Source organism: Artemia franciscana, chromosome 21, assembly GCF_032884065.1.
Source record: "Artemia franciscana chromosome 21, ASM3288406v1, whole genome shotgun sequence".
Lineage (NCBI taxonomy): Eukaryota > Metazoa > Arthropoda > Branchiopoda > Anostraca > Artemiidae > Artemia > Artemia franciscana.
In genome coordinates this window covers 10,785,406-10,806,119 of record NC_088883.1, presented here as the reverse complement: position 1 = coordinate 10,806,119, position 20,714 = coordinate 10,785,406, and the positions used below count along the sequence as shown (strand labels likewise).

Genomic DNA, 20,714 nt, shown 5'->3' with positions numbered 1-20,714 from the left:
TCTAATAAAATCTAACAAAAGGTGTAACATTTTAAAGCATATATTATAAAATTGTGAATTATAAAAAGTTAGGGAGGTTCAAAATCTAAAAGACAAAAATTCAATTCATTATAAAAAAGAGCGGAAGTAATTTTGACGTATTAAACATTAATTATAATAAACATAATTAAACATCAGCACAGCGATCGTTTTCCATTTTTCTTAATTTTATTGTATATTACACTGTTTTTTACAGTTGAGCTTATAACATCTATCTTTTATCTTGATATTTTCTTAAACCACATTGGCCTGTCATAACATAAAGAAAGAAAACGATCAAAAATGGGGCTTTTAAAGGCCAAATGAAAATACTGAATAAAACACAGAAAATGAATATTTCGAGAGAACAACCGCCTCTCTTCTTCAGCGCGAACAAAATAATATGATCAAGGAAAAACCAAAAAACAAGCTCGTAAAGTACAACAAAACTCATGAAAAAAATCGCCAAAAATTGAAGTAAAATAATCTTTTACTGAATTTTATTTAATTTTTTGTCGGGGTTTTTCATTGGTTTAGTTGTAATTTCCGTGCTTGTTTTTTGGTTTTGTTTTTTCCTTGATCCTATTATTTTATTCGCTTGATCATACTCGAAATATTCGCTTTCCGTGTTTTCTTCAGTATTTTCATTTGGCATTTAACCCCATTTTTGATCGTTTTCACTCTTTATGTTACCTTTTACTGTTTACCTTATACTGTTTTCCGCTGAAACAGCAGAGCTACCAATCCCTGGGACACTCAATGAGGGAAAATAGGTGGTAAATTATAACTTTTAACTCTTTTAAGGAATAATCCTAAGAAATAATTCCTCTATCTTATTTGTTATCTAGGATTGGCCGGGCAGCACGGTCATATTGGAGCTTGTTTGTCCATGCCGGTAGATGGTGTCAGCAAAAGAGGCAAGAAAATGATTCATATACACGCGCAAATGACTTCTTATTTCAAAAACTTTCAAGTATGCTTTTCTTCTTCCATTTTCCGTTCCATTTTCACATAGTAACGCATAGAGAAGATGTGGGTTTTGGCTGTTCAAATCAATATATATTTAGAACTAGCTTTTGAAAAAAATTGAAACCCTGCTGATTGATGGTGTCAGTAACAGAAGCAAGAAAATGACTCATTTAAATGCTCAATACCTTCAGGTTCTCTGCTTTTCCCTTATTTTCTATTTTAATGTTATGTACTAAAGAAAGAACAATGTAAGTTTTTGTCCACATGAATGAATCAAAATCTAGGTGTAGCTTTAATATACCTTTTTCAACCATTCTCTTCTTTACCTTTCTGGGATTTATTTTTTATGAAAAAGATAATTAAGTGATTCCGTTGTCGTAAATTTCTTCTTTCTCTTGCTGTTTGATATTAGAAACAAAAAAAAAACAAAAAACTAAAAAGTTTTATCTATTGAGGAAAATAGAGAAGCTGATCGCCTGGTATAGTCTGCTGTCCAAAACGGTGTCTGTCGCTTCGCCAGTGTTAGTCTATAGTTCAGCCCAGTGTTAGAGCGTCAAGTCTATTGATATTTTTGTTGATGTTCTTTTGTGTTTCAGGTGCTTTTTTTTTAATTCCATAATCCATCTTTTTGATGAAAGTGGGTAAAACTAAATATTACTATTGTAAGAAAACAATCGGTGTTTTCTAGAATATCCCTAATTTAGTGGACAACTGTACTCCCCCTAATTTCTCAGACAGGGGGGGGGGGGTAAATCATTGAAATCGTAAGATAGGTAATGTTAAGCAAGGGTTTCCACTGAAAATTAAAAAATATCTCAAATCGGTTCGCCAAAAATCAAAGAGCATGCAACTTACAAGACGGCTAAAAGTCACATGCTGGGTTACATTCTTGTAACTCGAAACGGTCCTAAAACAGGGATATCACTCTGAATTTAAAAGTTCCAAGATTTATTTTCGAAAGATCATAAGGTTAAAAAAATAATCACCAATTGTTAAGAATAATAATTATTATGCTCAATATACTTTTTGAAGTCAGATTTACTATGTATATTTCCGATTCTTGGGTTGGGTTGGAAATATATCTCAAGGACTAAATTTCAAGAAATGGCAGCCTGTAGCTATTAGTTTGAAACTTACAAGTGATAGTACACTTATAAACTATCTTCCTAGTTGTTTTATCGATAGCTTTGACGAAATAAAGGGAGCGAATACTGTCGAAAGTAGTTTTGAAGTTATTATCACAACCTTGATAATTGAGCAGCAGTCTTTAACATAGGGATAACAAAAGCTGATTAGTGGGAAATAAATAAAGAAATTAATGCAATTCACTCTATTTGTTTTTGATTTATTAGCAGTATTATCCCTGGTTATATCCCACTGTGTAGGGCTGTAATGAAAGAATTATTAAAATGGTTGTTGACTGCCAAAAATCATTATTTTGCCATCCATCTGAGGCCGAACTGAAGTAAGGCGTCCCCTGATGAGTTGGGAAGCAGATATTTAAAAGGAGTTAAAGGAAATTGGCACCTCATGAAAGCTTTAACCAGATTGGGATGCAGGGGGGGGGGGGTCTAAAGCAAAATTTGAGGGAAGGGTGACAAGGGTGCTAATAAAAAAATTGGAGGGGGGCAATGTGACAGGGATGACAACTATTGACCAAATAGACGAATTTACTTTAAAAAAGAGTAAAAACAGAAAAAAAACAAGGAATGAGGGCGCAAGAAAAATTCTTGAGGGAGGGTTCCCCCAATTCCCCCGGATCCACCAGTGTTTGGACGGAGGAGGAGTATGCTCAGCTCTGTCGTCTTTGTTTTGCAATGGATTGATAGTACTAGTGGTGGTTCATTCATGGCATTTCATTTTCGTGCTGAGTTGATTGGAATTGTGTTTTCGCACCAACTCAATTGGTGTAGTTTTTTTGTCCATGTTTACTCAAATCAAAGCTTAAAACACTAATTACAGCGATATATATATATATATATATATATATATATATATATATATATATATATATATATATATATATATATATATATATATATATATATATATATATATATATATATATATATATATATATATATATATATATATATATATATATATATATATATATATATATATATATATATATTAACCGTTAGGAGAAATCCGAAGTCCATTTTTTAATAGAAAAGTCCTCCGTTTGCAGTTATTCACTGTTTGGTAGTAATGGTTGCCAAATTAAAAAAAAAGTAACGTGGGTAACAAATCAGCGAGACATACACTACAGACGTGTAGCACCAAAGAGGTTAAGAAAACATAGTTTTTCTTAGACGATGTAGCTGTATTTAGGAATCAACGGACTGTTAATATTTGAATTTTTACGGGTGAAAAGTCTTGTCAAGATTAACGAACTAGTCTTGCTTGTTTGTTTTCATCGTTCAACGTGGTAACACAGACGAAAATGTCGTACTATACTAAAAAAATCCATAATTTTTAAACAGCCAAAAGAAAAATCATCAAAAAATCGCATTTCTTAGGTGGGAATTGACCTAAGATTGGTTCAGGGAGCGAACAATGTTTGTATTTTGATGTCCTTCGTACTGTAACAGTATTTTTATAATTTACGAATCTGCCCATGGAGAGTGTAATATCGAATACCTTAATAGGATCTGTCATATTGAAGATCCTGTTATTCGTGTCCAGCATCTGGAAAAGATTATGAATATCTTGTCCACTTCTTAGCTGTTTGCAAAAACGAAAGCAAGGAGATCTTGGCTGTCTCGCGTATATGTTGGGGAGGCTTGCTTTGCCGAACACTTATTAAGCAGTAGGGACTTCGGAACTCTAAGACGGGCGGAGTGGTTTGATCGGATAGCTATGGAATATCGAAATAGGTTTGAATATGGTGTTCTAGTTTTTAAACTGTTATTAATATTTCGGTGTGTAATAAAAAGAATTATAGTTTTTAGCTGTGGCTTTAAGGGCTATTTATTTTTTGTTATTGTTATTTATTTATTCTAGTCATTATCCATGGGGGCTCAGGGGAAATAAATCTATCAATCTATCTTTGTATAGTATTGTCATCTTTCCTCTTTGCAAGTTTTTTCTCCGTATTGTTGGACCTATACAATTTTGACTTTTAGAAAAATAGTATAAACTCTGCTTGATCTAAATATGGTGTCCCCTAGAGCATTATAGTAATAACTGTTTCAAATTTTTTTTTGTTGCTTCTCTGTAAACTTGGGATTTTGTACGAAGGAGGCGTTATTCACGGAGAAGGCTCTGCATATATATGCCAAAGAGCTCAAAACTCAATTTCTTTTGTTGTTTATGAAAAGGCTAAGATGCACTATTGCACGGAGGAAGCGAAACAGGGCATTCAATAAAATTGAAAAATGTGTTTTGTGATCTTTGAAAGCTAATGAGGTTGTTGGTATAAGAAAGGTTGTTTTGGGGCTTTTAGGCATCCGAGACAGGGCTTCCAATACTTTTGATGTTTTCAAGGATTTGGGTGCCACCAAATAAAACATATTAAACATGTATGTTATTATTTTACATATCTTGGGATTTTTTCTCAAACCTTGTGGATTTTATTTCAAATTAACTTTGGGATGCTTTCAAACTATAAGTGGCAAGCTTACTCCAATATATGTAAAAAAAAATCTTGATATTAAAACTTGTTTTACTTAAACTAGTTTTGAAATGAGGAAAGAGGGTATAGAACATGTTGAAAAACAAGAAATTTTTAAGTCTCTTGTGAACCAAGTAAGATAGGAAAGACAGGATTGGAACAATCAATAGTGGTGCCAATTAGGGAGAGATTTGATCTTCTCCCTCTTAGGTTTATAAAAATATCCCTTTTTGTATTTTCATTTGAAAAAATCGGAGAAAACAATATTTTGTCCCCTTCCCCCCAAGATTTTCGTGAATTGGTGCCACCTCCAATGAACAGAACTTGAACATGCCTGGATTGACCGGATTGGCTGTAAATCTAAGTTTCGGAAAGAATGGTGCACACGGAGCTTTACATTATTGCAAGTGAGTTGACATTGGTAGACCTTTAATGGTCGTGCTAAAGGTATTTTTCAATATTTTGCTCACGATTTATTGTGAACCAATCACCAAGGACAACAACGGGAATAAAAAAGGCCCCTCTCTCCTTCGCAGGAAAAATATAAGGAAACATCACTCGTATTGTAAACAGTTTTATAACAGATATAGCTATTTTTCTCCAAAAAGTTTTCACTAAGTATTTTTGTGTTTTGCTTTGTTGCTTAGCTTTTTTTCAAGTTGTATTAGAATTTTTAGTAATTTTCCAGTTTTTAATAACAGTAATTATGGTAACAATGACAAATCGGTTATAACAACTATAAAAGTATTAAGTTTTACCCATAGATTTTATAAAAAGCCTAAAAAGGCAAAACAAAGCACATTTGAATAAAACGAATATTTTTTATATAAACAAGAAATAAAGTTAACAGTAATTAAGTGAAGGATAGTAAATTAAATACTCTATTAAAGAGTAATTAACGAATTTTAATGAATGTTTTTAGATTTATTGGTACTGTTGTTAGCTTATATCTCTGTGTGGCTCCTTGGGCTATTAAACAGAGCGTCTTATGTGGTAAAATAAATACAATTTAAATAGATTTAACCCATTGTTTATGTTTTCTACCATAGAAATGTATGAATTAATTTAATTCAAGTTTAAATCGGTTTTGACCAGGCTGGACCAGGTCTTAAATAAATCGAAATGTTGTAAAAGCCATGTTCATAAGGGCTAGTGACAATTCATTTTCCGGCGTAACGTAACAGGTAGGGCTTCAGGGCTACTCTCTCTAAAATCTGGAGAATTAGGATTATCCTCAAAATTTTTATATTTATTTCCCAATAATTCAACTGTTTTTTGTTTTGCTGAGTTTGCTCCTCTCCTACCGAAGAATTGACCCACCGATTCTTAAATATAAACGTCCAATATTTGTGGCTGGCCGAGGTTCCACCTGTTTAGTATGTACTGAGTTTGCCCCCCCCCCCTAAAAAAACGAAAGTTTCTGGTAGGCTGAACCAAAGCTTGTCTTATCTTTGAAATACCAGAAGAAATGATTTCCTTCTAAATATTAGAACAAACATTATGCTTTTAAATGTTTTCCATGATATATTTTCAATATTCCATGATATATTTAATATTGAAAATGTTTTCAATATTTTTCGGGACTAATGCTAAATCCTTATTTTGTACAGTTTTGGATGGAATTAGCGATCAGTTCAAGTCAAGTCACCTTAGGACAGGCTGCTGGTTTCTACTGGGCGTATACTTGTAACGAGCTGGAAATGTTTCAGAGAAGAAAAGATCTGCTAATAGAATATCAGGAAGCAAATGCTACGCTGGGGAAATCTGTTGGACAGAAGAGGGAAGTGGTAGGTTGATTGAGCCCCTTCTCTTTCTATTATGGGGTAGTCGTTTAGAGAAGAATTTCTGCCTCTGTTTGTTTTGCGGTCCTTCTGTTGGTATCTATTTTTATTGGCAAATTTGGTTTCTTAAGATGTTGTTTTATTCAAGACGTTTTATTAATCCAATTTTTCTTTCTCTGAAGCACCAAGTCTGAATTGCTAAAATTTAAATTCAAAGCAGAATATATAAATTTCAGTTTTCAAAATGAAACGAATGTACGACTTTTTTTTGCCAAAAATTCAAGAATAAAAGAATCTGCCTGCATATAGATAATTTTTGACCGGATCCAAATATAGGTAGAATTTTAATTGAAATCTAAATTTTAATACAGGAAAATTCAGTCAGTTTTAGATATTTTTTTTCTAAGTCTGCTGGGTAATGCAGTGCGGTCAGTTGCGGCACTAATCCGTAATTCCTGTTAACCTTTTCTATTTCATATTCCTGTTGTCTTTTATCAACGTTTTCCCTCTTTGAATTTACCATAGTCTTTGTATTGTATTATTACGGCGTTTCTTGGATTCTGAGGATGATTAGAGTGAGAACTGTTTGGATCCGTTTGAGCGTAAAACAAAATGTAAACGAATAAAGGATAAACGAATCAGAAAACATGCTTACAGAGAAACGCTTTAAATAGGAAGAAAAACAGGCTGGCTACAGAAAATTTAGCACATTGGGGATGAATTATGTTCGGTATGAGTCGATAGAAGACAATCGATAAACAAAAGGGGTGAATCATGTAAGGTATAGGCTGGGTATGAATCGACAGAAGACAATCAATCGACAAAAGGTCGGCAGTCAAAAGATGAAACGTGAACGGTACACAGTTGTCTTCAATCGTCGATCTTTTGTAGATCAGTTGTCTTCAGTAGGGCTATCAGCCCTACTCAAGTCATTTCTGCGACGAAGAGAATGCTACAGCCAGTTAATGCAGTAATTTTTTTGATCAGTTTTCTTCATAATAATTTGATCAAACAGTTCGTGGTAGCGAACTGCAGTAAGGAGTGACCCGGCTCAATAGTAACCGAAAATCTAAAAAATTTTGATACCAATAGTTACATCAAAAGAATCGCGTTTTAATGCTGATTTTAAATATAGAAGTTTCATCAAGATTAGTCTTACCCATCAAAAGTTACGAGCCTGAGCAAATTTGCCAAAAGTCATACAATCTTAACGATCACACCATCAAATTCAGCGTATCAGAAAACCCTATTCTAGAAGTTTCAAGCTCCTATCTACAAAAATGTGGAATTTCGCATTTTTTGCCAGAAGACAGATAACGGATGCGTGTTTATTTGTTTATTTGTTTTTTTTTTCCCCAGGGGTGATCGTATCGACTTAGTGGTCCTAGAATGTCGCGAGAGGGCTCATTCTAATGGAAATTAAAAGTTTTTGTTCCCTTTTTAAGTGACCAAAAAAATTGGAGGGCACCTAGACCCCCTCCCACGCTCATTTCCCCCCAAAGTCACCAGATTAAAATTCTGAGATGGCCATTTTATTCACCATAGTCGAAAAACCTAATAACTATGTCTTTGGGGACGACTTACTCCTTCAAAGTCCCCGTGGGAGGGGCTGCAAGTTACAAACTTTGACCTGTGTTTACATATAGTAATGGCCATTGAGAAGTGTACAGACGTTTTGAGGGGAATTTTTTTGGTTCGGGGGGGGGGGGATTTTATGGGGGGGGGGGGTTACGTGGGAGGATCTTTCCATGGAGGAATTTGTTATGGGGGAAGAGAATTTCAATGAAGGGGGCGCAGGATTTTCTAGCATTATTTAAAAAAAAAAACAATGAAAAAATAAATATGAAAAGTTTTTTCAACTGAAAGTAAGGATCATCATTAAAACTTAAAACAAGGAGAAATTAATACGCATATGAGGGGTTTACCTCCTCGTAATACCACGCTCTTTACGCAAAAGTATTTTTAGTAATTTCAACTATTTATTCTACGGCCTTTGTGATTCAGGGGTCATTCTTAAGGAATTAGGACAAAAATTTAAGCTTTGGTGTAAAGGGGGAGCCCCCTCATATACGCAATAAAAACATACGAATATGGAAGTTCGTTACGTAAGTTAATTCGTAAGTTACGTATATTTTTTACTAATGAAAACGTTCGTAAGAAATTAAAAGTTTTAGTTGCCTTTTTAAGCAATCACAAAATTGGAGGCAAGTATGTCTACTCCCTTGCTCCTTTTTCTCTCAAAATTTCTCGATTAAAACTGTGGGAAAGCCATTTAGCCAAAAAAAAAATCAATATGCAGATTTCGTTTTAATTATTGATGTGCGGAGAGCCAAGATCAAATCATGCATTGATTCAAAAACGTCCAGAAATTAAATAAAAAAAAAACAAGTTTTTTTAACTAAAAGTAAGGAGCGACATTAAAACTTAAAACAAACAGAAATAACTCCGTACATGAAAAGGGCTTTTCCTCCTCAACTCCCCGTTCTTTACGCTAAAGTTTTTCACTATTTTAAAAAGTAGAGTTAAGAGAAAGAGTCAAACTTTAGCTTAAAGAGTGGGGCGTTGAGGAGGAAAAGCCCTTTTCATATACGGAGTAATTTCTGTTCGTTTTAAGTTTCAATGTCGCTCCTTACTTTTAGTTAAAAAAACTTTTTTTTTGTTTAATATTCATAGGAAATGAGAGAAATAGTGCAATTGTTAAATCATTCCCAACGCCTGTCGTTTTTATCCTTTTCACAAGTCAATCAATTCTTATCACAATTCGAAGTACATATGTAGCTAGAGATATTGCATTATTTATTTGAAAACTTATCGATACCGACATAGAAAGGACGAAGTATTAAAAGAAAAAATGAGAACAAAACAAAAAGAAAAAATAACAGCAATGTGCCAGTGTAGCCTTTGAGCTACACTGACAGGAGAAAAAAAATCATCAATTAGGCTAAAATACAAAACAAAAGTAGTGGAGTCCTCTTGTTCTCTTCTTGTTTGGTTTTCAATTCATTCTGTTTTATTTATTAATTATTATAATTAATAATCGTCATTATTAATTATTTATCCATTAAATTATTAAATGTTTTATTTTAAATTGCAGTATTTGTTCTTTCTTTGCTAAGTGTTGCGCTATATGAATAAATAATAATATATAAACAGTAGAATCTACTACTACTAACAACTCATTGTAGCACCAAGCCGTCTAAGGTCCATACAGCTGCGCACACCCTTCCTCCATCACAATCTATTCCAAGCCTCACTCTTTATCATTTTTTTTATGTTCTTTCAAGTGCCAATGAAAACAAAATAAAAACAACTTCATCCCTTGGACCAACCTAAGGCTTAGGTCTATTCATACCTAAAATATGCGATGTAAGATTTTTCTTTTAGTTAGTCTGAAATTGTGAAGTTTTTAGGTCAGGGCCAAAGTTACGTCAGTGTTGCCACGAAACATAAAAATAAATAAGTAAAATCATTTAGTTAAATTGGACAACAATTTTTGTATGTAAAAATTTAAACATTCACAATATATATTGATTCCTGAAAATAACTATGCCTTTAAAGGAAAGCTACGCCTTCTTAAAGTGTTTGGCTCCATACTGTTTAACTTCTTTTTTACTATATTTGGCTTTGATTTTTCACTTTCGGTCCTTTTTTAAACTTGGCACCCACTACTAGCAAAATTTGCATAACTGTATATGAATCTCTTTTACTTAAGAATTGAATTCTTGATTTTCGCCTAATTTTTAAAGATATATAAGGTTGTGTATATTTCCATTTAACTTATTCAAAAAGTCGGATCTCATTTTAACTGTCGGTGATAGTTTTAAGAGTCATATCTTGTTTTTGTGTGGTTTGAGTTGGTTTTCGGCCTTAGTGTTTCATTTCATCTACCAATTTTTCTGATTCTTTTTTTTTCAGTTATTTATTAGATTTTGTTTATTGGGTTTTTTTCTGATTGTTCTGGCTCTGTTATAAATTACACTGATCTTTTTGCTACTACCGCCAGATGCAACTCCGCCATAATGGAGCCAATAAGGGAATAAACTGTGTTCATTCTGGCAGATTTTTATTCATTCATGGTCGTGATTGTGGTAGCGCCCAACAAATTCACAAGTCCTTTAGTTAAGCATTGCTAGCGTTAGCACGCTAGGCTTGAAATACTTTGTCCATGAAGACAGGGATTCGAGTCCTGATGTCACTGGTTGTTCGGTTTGGAAAGGGGGCTATTGGCGTGACTCTGTAAGCTCAACTAGAGTCGACTCAGCTGTAGATGCGTATTCGGAAAAATCTTGGGAAGGTAAGTTGGAAGTGTGTGCGAAAGCACAGGATGGCTGGCACCCAAACCCGTATTGCACTTCCTGGCTGAAAGGCCATGAAACTTACATCAGCACCGCCAATAGGGACTGTAGAGTCCAGTAGAGTCTGGTGCCGATTTATTTATTATTCTTTCAATGATTGGCAGCAATGATTGACCAATAGCAGTAATGCTATTAGTTGTTTGAGAAAGAGACAGACCGGGTCTCAGCATGAAGTTTTACAAGCAAGATTTTATTAGAATGGATTCAATAGGAAGAGATTGACTTTTATCCTAAGCGACTCACCAAAGGCTAATAGGAATAAAAAGAAAAACGCTTTTACCTCTAAATACACTAAAAAGTAAAGAATGACTTATTGCTACCCAGATATTTTTATAAGGCTGAAAGTGAAAGGTTAGAGTATATTTAATATTAATATTAATATTTAGTTATATTTTATAATTAAATATATAATCTTTATATAAATATTAATTGTCAAATTTATATTATTATATAAAATATCTTTTTAAGTTGATTGATTGATTGATTATATAAATATAATTATCATTTAAATATAATTTTATCAATTTTTTAATTGATTTTCTTGAGGTTGATTGATTATATAAATATAAAATTTTATATAAATATAATCTATAATATTTATTAATTAATATTTAATTATATTATATTAATTATATAATATAATATATTTAATAATAATATTTAAATTTACTATCCTGATATATTTAATAAATATTCAAGTATGTATTTACATGCTATGACCCCCCATGCTTGTTCTGTAGCCCTAATATTTACAATTCTTCCAGAGGGAAACAACGCTTTTTACGTTTTAGTGCATTAAGGAACAAAAACGGATTTAAGAAAGTTTTCTAATGTTTCTTCTTGGACATCATCCACTTTCAGTCAAAACTTATTTAACACATTTATTTAAAGCCTTGTTTTAGAGCGGCAGAGATTTTGTTTACCTTAATTTTATTTATGACAATGCAGTGGACTATGACATGCCTAGAAACTGTATGTACTGTGGCCCAATCCTGCCTCTCTGAAGGCCTTCTCCGTCGAGAAGTGGTGACTTCTTACGTAAATATAGCCAAGAAGCTGACATGGATTTTCTATGCCGCGTTGATCTCGAGGGCTTTGTGCTTTAGCCAGTTTTAAGTAGTTGTTGTATTTTAATTATTTATAGGTTATTTTTCTAATATTTATTAAGTTTTTTTTTCATTTATTATGTTAGTTTAAAACAAGGCTAGTTCGAAATTTTTCTTTTTCTGTATTATTACAAACTTTATAGAAAAAATTGTTTCCGCGTGTTTGATATGTTGCTTTTTCTTCCACGTCTTTGTACATGTCATATGCCCCTTACCTTCCCTTCTTAATTTGATTAAATAAAAAAAAAACTAGTTTTTTTAACTGAAAGTAAGGAGCGACATTAAAGCTTAAAACGAACAGAAATTACTCCGTATATGAAATGGGTTGTCCCCTCCGCAATCCCTCGCTCTTTACGCTAAAGTTTTTAATTGTTTTAAAAAGTAAAACCGTGGCAAAGAGTCAAACTTTAGCGTAAAGAGCGAGGGATTGCGGAGGGGACAACCCATTTCATATAAGGAGTAATTTCTGTTCGTTTTAAGTTTTAATGTTGCTCCTTACTTTCAGTTAAAAAAACTATTTTTTTTATTTAATTTCTGAACGTTTTTGAGTTAATGCACGTTTGATTTTGGCTCTCCGCATATAAATTTTTAAAATGAAATTTGCATATTAATTCTTCTTTTGGCTAAATGGCTTTATCTTAGTTCTGATTAGACGATTTTGAGAAATAAGGGGTGGGTAAGCGGAGGCCTAGTTGCCCTCCAGTTTTTCGGTTACTTAAAAAGGCAACTAGAACTTTTAATTTTTAACGAACGTTTTTATTAGTTTAAAAATATACGTAATTTAAGAATTAAATTAAGTGACAAACTTTTATATTCTTATATTTTTATTATGTATATGAGGGGGTTTGTCCCCTCGTTAATACCTCGCTCTTTACGCTAAATCTTAAGTTTTGTCCCAATTCTTTAAGAATGACTCCTGAATCAGAAAGGCCGTAGAATAAGTAGTTGAAATTACTAAAAATACTTTAGCATAAAGAGCGAGGTATTTATCTCCTCCTAAATACCTCGCTCTTTATGCTAAAGTGTTTTTAGAACCCCTCATATGCGTAACAATCTCTGTTCGTTTTAAGTTTTAATGCTACTCATTACTTTCAATTGAAAAAACTTTTTCATGTTTATTTTTTCATTGTTTTTTTTTATAGTAATGCTAGAAAATCCCGCGCCCTTTTCATTGAAGTTCTCTTCCCCCATGACATATTCCTCCAAGGAAAGATCCTCCCACATAGCCCCCTCCCCTCCCCTCAACCCCACCCCAAACCGAAAAAAAAACCCTGAAAACGTCTGTACACTTCCCAATAAGCATTACTGTATGTAAACACTGGTCAAAGTTTGTAACTTGCAGCCCCTCCCCTAGGAACTATGGGGGAGTAAGTCATCCCCAAAGACCTAGTTATTATGGTTTTCGACTATGCGGAACAAAATGGCTATCTCAAAATTTTGATCCGTTGACTTTGGGAAATAAATGTCCGTTAGAATTTTCCGTTAGAAATTTTAATTTCCGTTAGAATGAGCCCTCTTGCAACATTCTAGGACCACTTGGTCGATACGCTTACCCCTGAAAAAAAAAAAAAAAAAAAAAAAAAAAAAAAAAAAAAAAAAAAAAAAAAAAAAACGCACCCGTGATCTGTCTTCTGGCAAAAAATACGAAATTCCACATTTTTGTAGATAGGAGCTTGAAATTTTTGTGACAGGGTTCTCTGATACGCTGAATGCAATGGTGTGCTTTTCGTTAAGATTCTATGAGTTTTAGGGGTTGTTTCCCCCTATTTTCCAAAATGAGGCAAATTTTCTCAGGCTCGTAACTTTTGATGGTAAAGACTAAATTTGATAAAACTTATATATTTAAAATCAACATGAAAATCTGATTCATTTGTTGTATCTTTTAGCATCACAGTTCCGTTTTTAGAGTTTCGTTTACTATTAAGCCGGGTTGCTCCTTATTACAGTTTGTTACCACGAACTGTTTGATATCTAGTGGTGTTGGGAGAACACGGGGACTAGACGCTAGACGTAGTCTGATTTATTGGTCGCAAGGTCGATGTTGGGTGGCTGTTACCAAAGTGGTTGCAATTTTAACTTAGGAAGTGCCAGTCAATTGCTGGTAAAATAGGTATTTGTGATGTTCTCATGAGAGTAACGGACAATTAATCGATGTGGAGTTACTCAGGGTCATATCCTAAGCTGTATACAGCTATTTAGTAGTATCTACCCTACGCCAGACTGAATGTGTATTTGCCAAATTGTCCTCTACTTCTTGGCTTCTCCACTTTACTTGAAAAATTTAGCCAAAACTTCTTTTGAAACTTCATTGAAATCCTGCTTTAAATTTATTAAGTTGCTGGAGAGAAAAGGTTGAGAATTAGATAATCCCCCCCCCCCCAAAAAAAAAAATTGAATAATTTTGGACCCTCCTTAAATCTATAAAATCAAGAATATTCCAAAAGCTGTATTTGTAAAATGACAACGGAAAAATCGGAAAAATTAAATAATAATAACAAAAACGAATAAGATCAAAAATATTTATTGTTAGCTTATGCTCCCTCTGTATCTTAGAACGTAACTGATACTAATCTGGATTTCATTGTCCTTGGCTCCATTTTTTTTTTTTTTGTAAAACGGTAAAAAAAAATTGAAGTTGTTTTACAAAGTCTAAATTAACTTTGTTTGTTCCGAAATTTGTATTCAATGACCTGTTTTATTTACATTCCTTACTTTCAATCTTTGTTGATCTATTTTATTTTTTTTTTTGCTAATTTTGTCTTCCTTAGGCTGCAAAGAAACAGAAAGAAGTTGAGCGAAAACTAGAGGAATGTTCAGACACAGCAAGAGATGAGGTAGGCAGCAAAAATTTAATAAATAAAACTTATTTGTAGTTCAGTTTTAGAATTAATTGAAAACTTATTTTAAAAAAAATGAAATAGGTTAAAAATCGGTATTATGAACGTGAGAGACGTAGAGATTTTTCTTTGATGTTGCCGAATAATGCAAGTGTACACCCTCATTCAAAAGTTTGCATATTGTGATCAGGGCCGTATCCAGGGGGGGGGGCTACCTGATATGAACACCCCCTGGCATTTTGTCTGACACATAGAAATGTAGCAAAAATGTATATAAACAAATTTGTCATGCGTCTTTAAACTTTTCTTGTACTCCCCCCCCCCTCTACACAATTATTGGATGTGCTGTTGGTTGTTGTGTCAATTTAGGAAGTCTTTCATTCCTAATTGTTTTGTATCATTTACTCTCCAGATACCATCTAAATTATTTGATCGTTTTTATTATTTTATGTCTGCACATATTTTATATCTGTACAATCAACTTCAAAGAGGTAGAAACTCGTGGTCACTATATTTGCTCAGTCGAGGGTATATAGTCTCTTAGATGATTCAAACTAACAAGATAAGAAGTCTGATAAATTTATATATATATATATATATATATATATATATATATATATATATATATATATATATATATATATATATATATATATATATATATATATATATATATATATATATATATATATATATATATATATATATATATATATATATATATATATATAATACTTGGACTAACAATTCAAACTAATAGATAAGAAGTCTGATAAATTTATATATATATATATATATATATATATATATATATATATATATATATATATATATATATATATATATATATATATATATATATATATATATATATATATATAATACTTGGACTAACAATTCAAACTAACAGATAAGAAGTCTGATAAATTTATATATATATATATATATATATATATATATATATATATATATATATATATATATATATATATATATATATATATATATATATATATATATATATATATATAATACTTGGACTGTTTAATATTTTCAGGACAAAAATCTGGTTGGGTAGTTTTTAGTCAGGCATTTTTTTTTCGGGTCTCATATTTTCCATAGCAGTTCTAATAAGAATTTTGGGTCTCATACTTTCGATACTAATTGTAATAAGACTTTTGGGTCTCAATATAAACGCTAGGATGATCATGCAAGGGTCAACTTTAATTTAAAATTATGCAGAAGACAATGTTTATACTTAACAACAAAAGGAGTAATCTCATGAAAAAGGAATGTTCATCTTGCTTTTGGCTCAGTGTCGGAGGAATACTTGATTTTAGACTCTAATGTTCTTGCTTTATCCCCAAAAAATGTTGTCTTCTTTGCTGAACAAAAATATGCAGAATTGACTAAACTTTAGTGGAAATTGATTCTTCTGACGTTCTGACTATTTTAGTATATTTGTTTACTCCGATTTCTTTTTTGGAAGGGGGGTGTCTTCCTTCCATCTTTCTTTTCAAACATCAGTTTTCAGATTTTCAAAATTATTCCGTCGCAACTGTCAGAATAATAATAAAAAATTAAAAAAAACATCTTCATGAAAGAATATCTTCGATGGTGTAACGCCATGTTTTTAGTTTAATTTAACGATTCCTTTCTCTTCTCTTCTTTTTATCTCTGTATTTCTTAATGATTATCGTTGTGTGTGATTCATCATGTTTTGCCCTTAACCTAAAAACTGTTTTTTTTTGTCAATTTCTTCCGTTCCTGAAATAAAAAAAGACGATATTTTGTGATTTTCTCGGAAACTCGGAAAATGCAGATGTGGGTTTTTGGTAGAAGATAGTCGACATACCTTACTGAGAAGCGTATTTGTGATTTCTGTACTGAATGCCAGAAGTCTTCCCATCTTTGGTCATTTCTGTTGTTTCTTTTTTGTTTTTCTTGATTTTTACTTTGTCTTTTTCTGGGCTTTCTGCCCAGTTTTTTTTTGTGATGGGCTATAAATAAAATGATGATGATTTCTACCCTCAATCCTATCTATTTATTAGGAATTTCATCAAGGACATACATTTTAAATTATTTGCCATCACATGAGAGTATAAAAAAGATTTAAGCTAACCACACAGGCTCCCAGTAGATGGAGGGGGAGATTTGACAAAACACCAAAAACAGGTGAATTAGAAGAACGTATTGAAAAATATAGCGATGATATCAAAATTCGAATTATTTTTTTTTTTGGGGGGGGGTGAAGAGGGAAAATTCTCAATTTCCTCCCTCTCATTGTGAATGTGCCTGAATATAATTGATTTAGGTAGTGAACATTGTCTAATCTGTACCTTTTGATGCATCAACGTGGGGAAACCTGGGAAAATCGTCTGATATTTCTAAATTTTTGGCTAGCCGCTTCTCGTTCCCTTAGTTTGTAATTATGATCTTTTTTGTCGTTTCATTTGTTTACTTTTTTCTTAGATACGATGGTTCGTCAAGAAACGATCTAAGGACTTGTTGTCCACTGTTCAAGAATATGCTGCAGAACGGTCTAAGTATGAGCACAAAATCCTACTCGCAATTCAAGATTCTTTGGAAGAATTGAGAAAGGCTCCCGAGTGACCAACTTTCTGTCTTTGTGTTTTAGGCTGTGTTTTATATACCTTATGGTGTTGCTCAAGGACACAAAAAGGGTTGCTTGGAAGATAGCTGGGTCTGATTTGCAAATTTCGTCAATAGTTTGTGAGTAACCTTGTTTGAAATACAACGCTAACATGGGAGAGTGTTGAGAGACAATCTTAGCGTGGGTATACAATGCTAAGTGGTTTGCCTGAATTCTATTTGTTGTTTTTCTTTTTTTTACCTAAGTTTTAAATATTTGCAATTTCAGTAATAACAGTGCTTTAACCTGTTATCAAATAATTAAACGGTTATTCTCATTTGAAATGTTTTTATTGAGTTGTTTTTGTTGTTTTGTTGGTTTTTTTTTTTTGTAGAAAGAGCTTCCATGTCTTATACTAAACTTTAGGTTTTATTCTTAGTCAATAAATCTATTTGGGAGTATAATTAATATTTATATATTATTATTAATATTTATATTATAATATAACTTTAATATTTTCTTACTTTTTTTTTTAAATGTGGCAAATAACCACAAAATTTCATCGATTTGTCATCATCTTATATAAAATGTGGTACTCACAACCAATTTACAGAATGTCAAAGAAATTGGAGGTTGATCTATAAATGAAAAGAAGAACCGCCATACCTTACGTGGTTTTGTATAAAATAGGTGAAATTAATGCCTTAAAAAGGAGATAGTTCATATTTGCGTAAGCTGTGGGGTTTTAGAACTTGATGATGAAATAATTAGACTGACTTATATGTGCGTTCTCAATTTGACAGATCCTAATCAATGGTCCTAAGGCTTTTTCAGTGAATTTTAATTAATTTTAGCTTCTGTTTCAAGTGATAGATTATGTGTTTTCGGTTTTCTGGCATTTCTTTGTAGGCCAGGCTTGATCCAGCACCGTACATGATGAGAGAGGAGAACGAGACATTTCTCGTTTATACAGGGTGTAGACGTCCGCTACTTTCGTCGTCTCATTCTGAATCGTCGGTTGCTAGTAACTGTGTCATGGTTGCCTTATGTGTACACTCTGGTCTTTATTGCGATGCTCTAGTGGATCGCAACGACTGAGCAATTTTTCACTGAGCTGATAGGTCTTTTCTCCACCTTCTTTAATAGATTCAGTGACTCATATCCGTACACAAGTATAAAGTTCAAAACAATTAACGAAGCCTAATTTTAGATTCTGAGATTTTTTGTATCAGCGGGTGGGGGTCGGATTTGAAGCTGTTGAATTTGTTGGTCGGATTTGAAGCCCGCATGTTGAGCGGGTGGGGGTCGGATTTGAAGCTGTTGAATTTGTTGGCCGGATTTGAAGCCCGCATGTTGAGCGGGTGGGGGTCGGATTTGAAGCTGTTGAATTTGTTGGTCGGATTTGAAGCCCGCATGTTGAGCGGGTGGGGGTCGGATTTGAAGCTGTTTAATTTGTTGGTCGGATTTGAAGCCCGCATGTTGAGCGGGTGGGGGTCGGATTTGAAGCTGTTGAATTTGTTGGTCGGATTTGAAGCCTGCATGTTGAGCGGGTGGGGGTCGGATTTGAAGCTGTTGAATTTGTTGGTCGGATTTGAAGCCCGCACGTTGAGCGGGTGGGGGTCAGATTTGAAGCTGTTGAATTTGTTGGTCGGATTTGAAGCCCGCATGTTGAGCGGGTGGGGTTGGATTTGAAGCTTTGATGTATCTAGGTTCAAGTTGTTTAACTGCTCCGTTTTGGCGAATTTTTTGGGGAAATCCCAAAAACTTAGGGATAGTGGAAGCAATAAACAGAATGCAACTTATGGGCCAAGAAAAAAGGAGAAGAGTGGAGCAATACCAAAGAAGAAAAGGAAAAAGGAAAAACACTCAGGACCGAAGAACAAAGTTTTGTCGTAACTTCTTCATTCGCACTCGTAGATTAAATGTAAAAGAAAACTAGAACAACGTTTCAAACGCCCTTTTTTTCTGCACTTGCATCAGTAGATGACATAATGAAAATGGGGTCTACACGATGATTTCAGCTATACTGACACTTTACTTTCTGATACTGTACTGTACTGATACTGTACTAGAAATAACTGTACTATCCACTTTTACATAACATTACTACAGAGAATGTTAGAAAAAAATGATAAATGAAAATGATGATGCTATACTAATGTTATATAGTGCACTAATGGTTCGTCTAGAAGTTCAGGAAAAGATTCAGGATGAAGTTCAGGATGATATAGTAATTGAGCCAGAGTCTAGTGTGTGTGAGTTAAAGTGGAGTTTGTAGTCTATGTTGGAGAGGTCTATCTGAAATTAAGTAGCCAAGCTTTCTTTCCATCGAGGTATGTTTCTGCTTTCCACGGGTAAGCTCTGTTGTAGCAGGTAGGCACAAATTTCAAATCAAAATTGGAGAGTGCTTAAGATGTACTACCTGGCCCCATCGCAAAGAAAGCTGAAGCTTTTCCTTGGTTCCTTTTTAAGTGGTAATATTAGAAAGTTGGCACGCGGCAAGAAAATCAACTTTTGAACTAAGACAGATGGATTCTTTTTTCAACGCTGATCAATAGTTTTTGATGAGCTGATCAAAGCGTATGACATTCAGTTTTCTCGTACAAAATTACGTTTCAGCGATACACCAATTTTTAAAAATTAAAATCAATTTTTGAAAAATTAATTTAATTTTATTTTAAAAATAATTTAATTTTAATTATTAAAATTTTAATTATTAAAAATTATTTAATTATAAAATTAAAATTAATTTAATTTTAAAAATTAAAATCAATTTAAAAATTAAAAAGATCAATTTTTAAAAATTAAAAATTGTGAGGGGTTGACAATTTCAGTGTTGTGGTGCACATAAAAAAAAAGATCTGGCTCAAATTTTAAGACAAGGGAAGGAATTGCAAGTAATGATTGGTTATTATGCCTTGGTCATCCTTGTGATAAAGGCTTTACATCTGTTTCCATTTCGTGTACCATTTCTTTTTCGTGTTATTTCTTTTTCTCTGTTTCCATTTCTTCCATTTCTTTTTCTCTGTTTCCATTTCCTGTTATTTCTTTTTTATGTATTTGAAAGTACGAAAAGTTTTGTTTCATTTCACCCACGGAGAGGGACGTGCAAATGAAAATAGGTTGCTGGAGCACGGTCATCTTCTTGGCTAAGGGGTTAGACACTTCTATAAATTAGTTTGCCTTACGTTTGATCAATAGAAATGGGAAAACAAATACAGAGACAACGAAGAATTTGAATTACGAATTAGTTGACAACCGTCATTCTTGTTAAGAGTGTGGGGCTGTGTACTTCCAATGACTACTGATCCTGTCGTTCATTTTTAGCAGTGTCTATCTATGGAAGTAGGACTATGAAAAAGGGACGGATAGTTCTATAAAAATAATAAGTTTGATTATATTGCAAGTTTTAAGATGTTTTGTGAGATAAAGAGGGCTG

At 33.0% G+C, this 20,714-nt stretch overlaps 1 protein-coding gene across 1 annotated transcript in view; it reads left to right on the top strand.

Annotated features, from left to right (window-relative positions):
• LOC136040806 (sorting nexin-5-like) overlaps positions 1 to 17,619 on the top strand; it is a 35,215-nt gene extending 17,596 nt beyond the window's left edge. Inside the window, exons 5-8 of the mRNA XM_065725137.1 lie at positions 867 to 991; positions 6,214 to 6,390; positions 14,614 to 14,679; positions 17,155 to 17,619. Coding sequence (XP_065581209.1) covers positions 867 to 991; positions 6,214 to 6,390; positions 14,614 to 14,679; positions 17,155 to 17,295 — 509 coding nt within the window. The 3' untranslated portion in view covers positions 17,296 to 17,619. The remainder of the gene's footprint in view (positions 1 to 866; positions 992 to 6,213; positions 6,391 to 14,613; positions 14,680 to 17,154) is intronic.
• Positions 17,620 to 20,714: the final 3,095 nt, after the last annotated feature.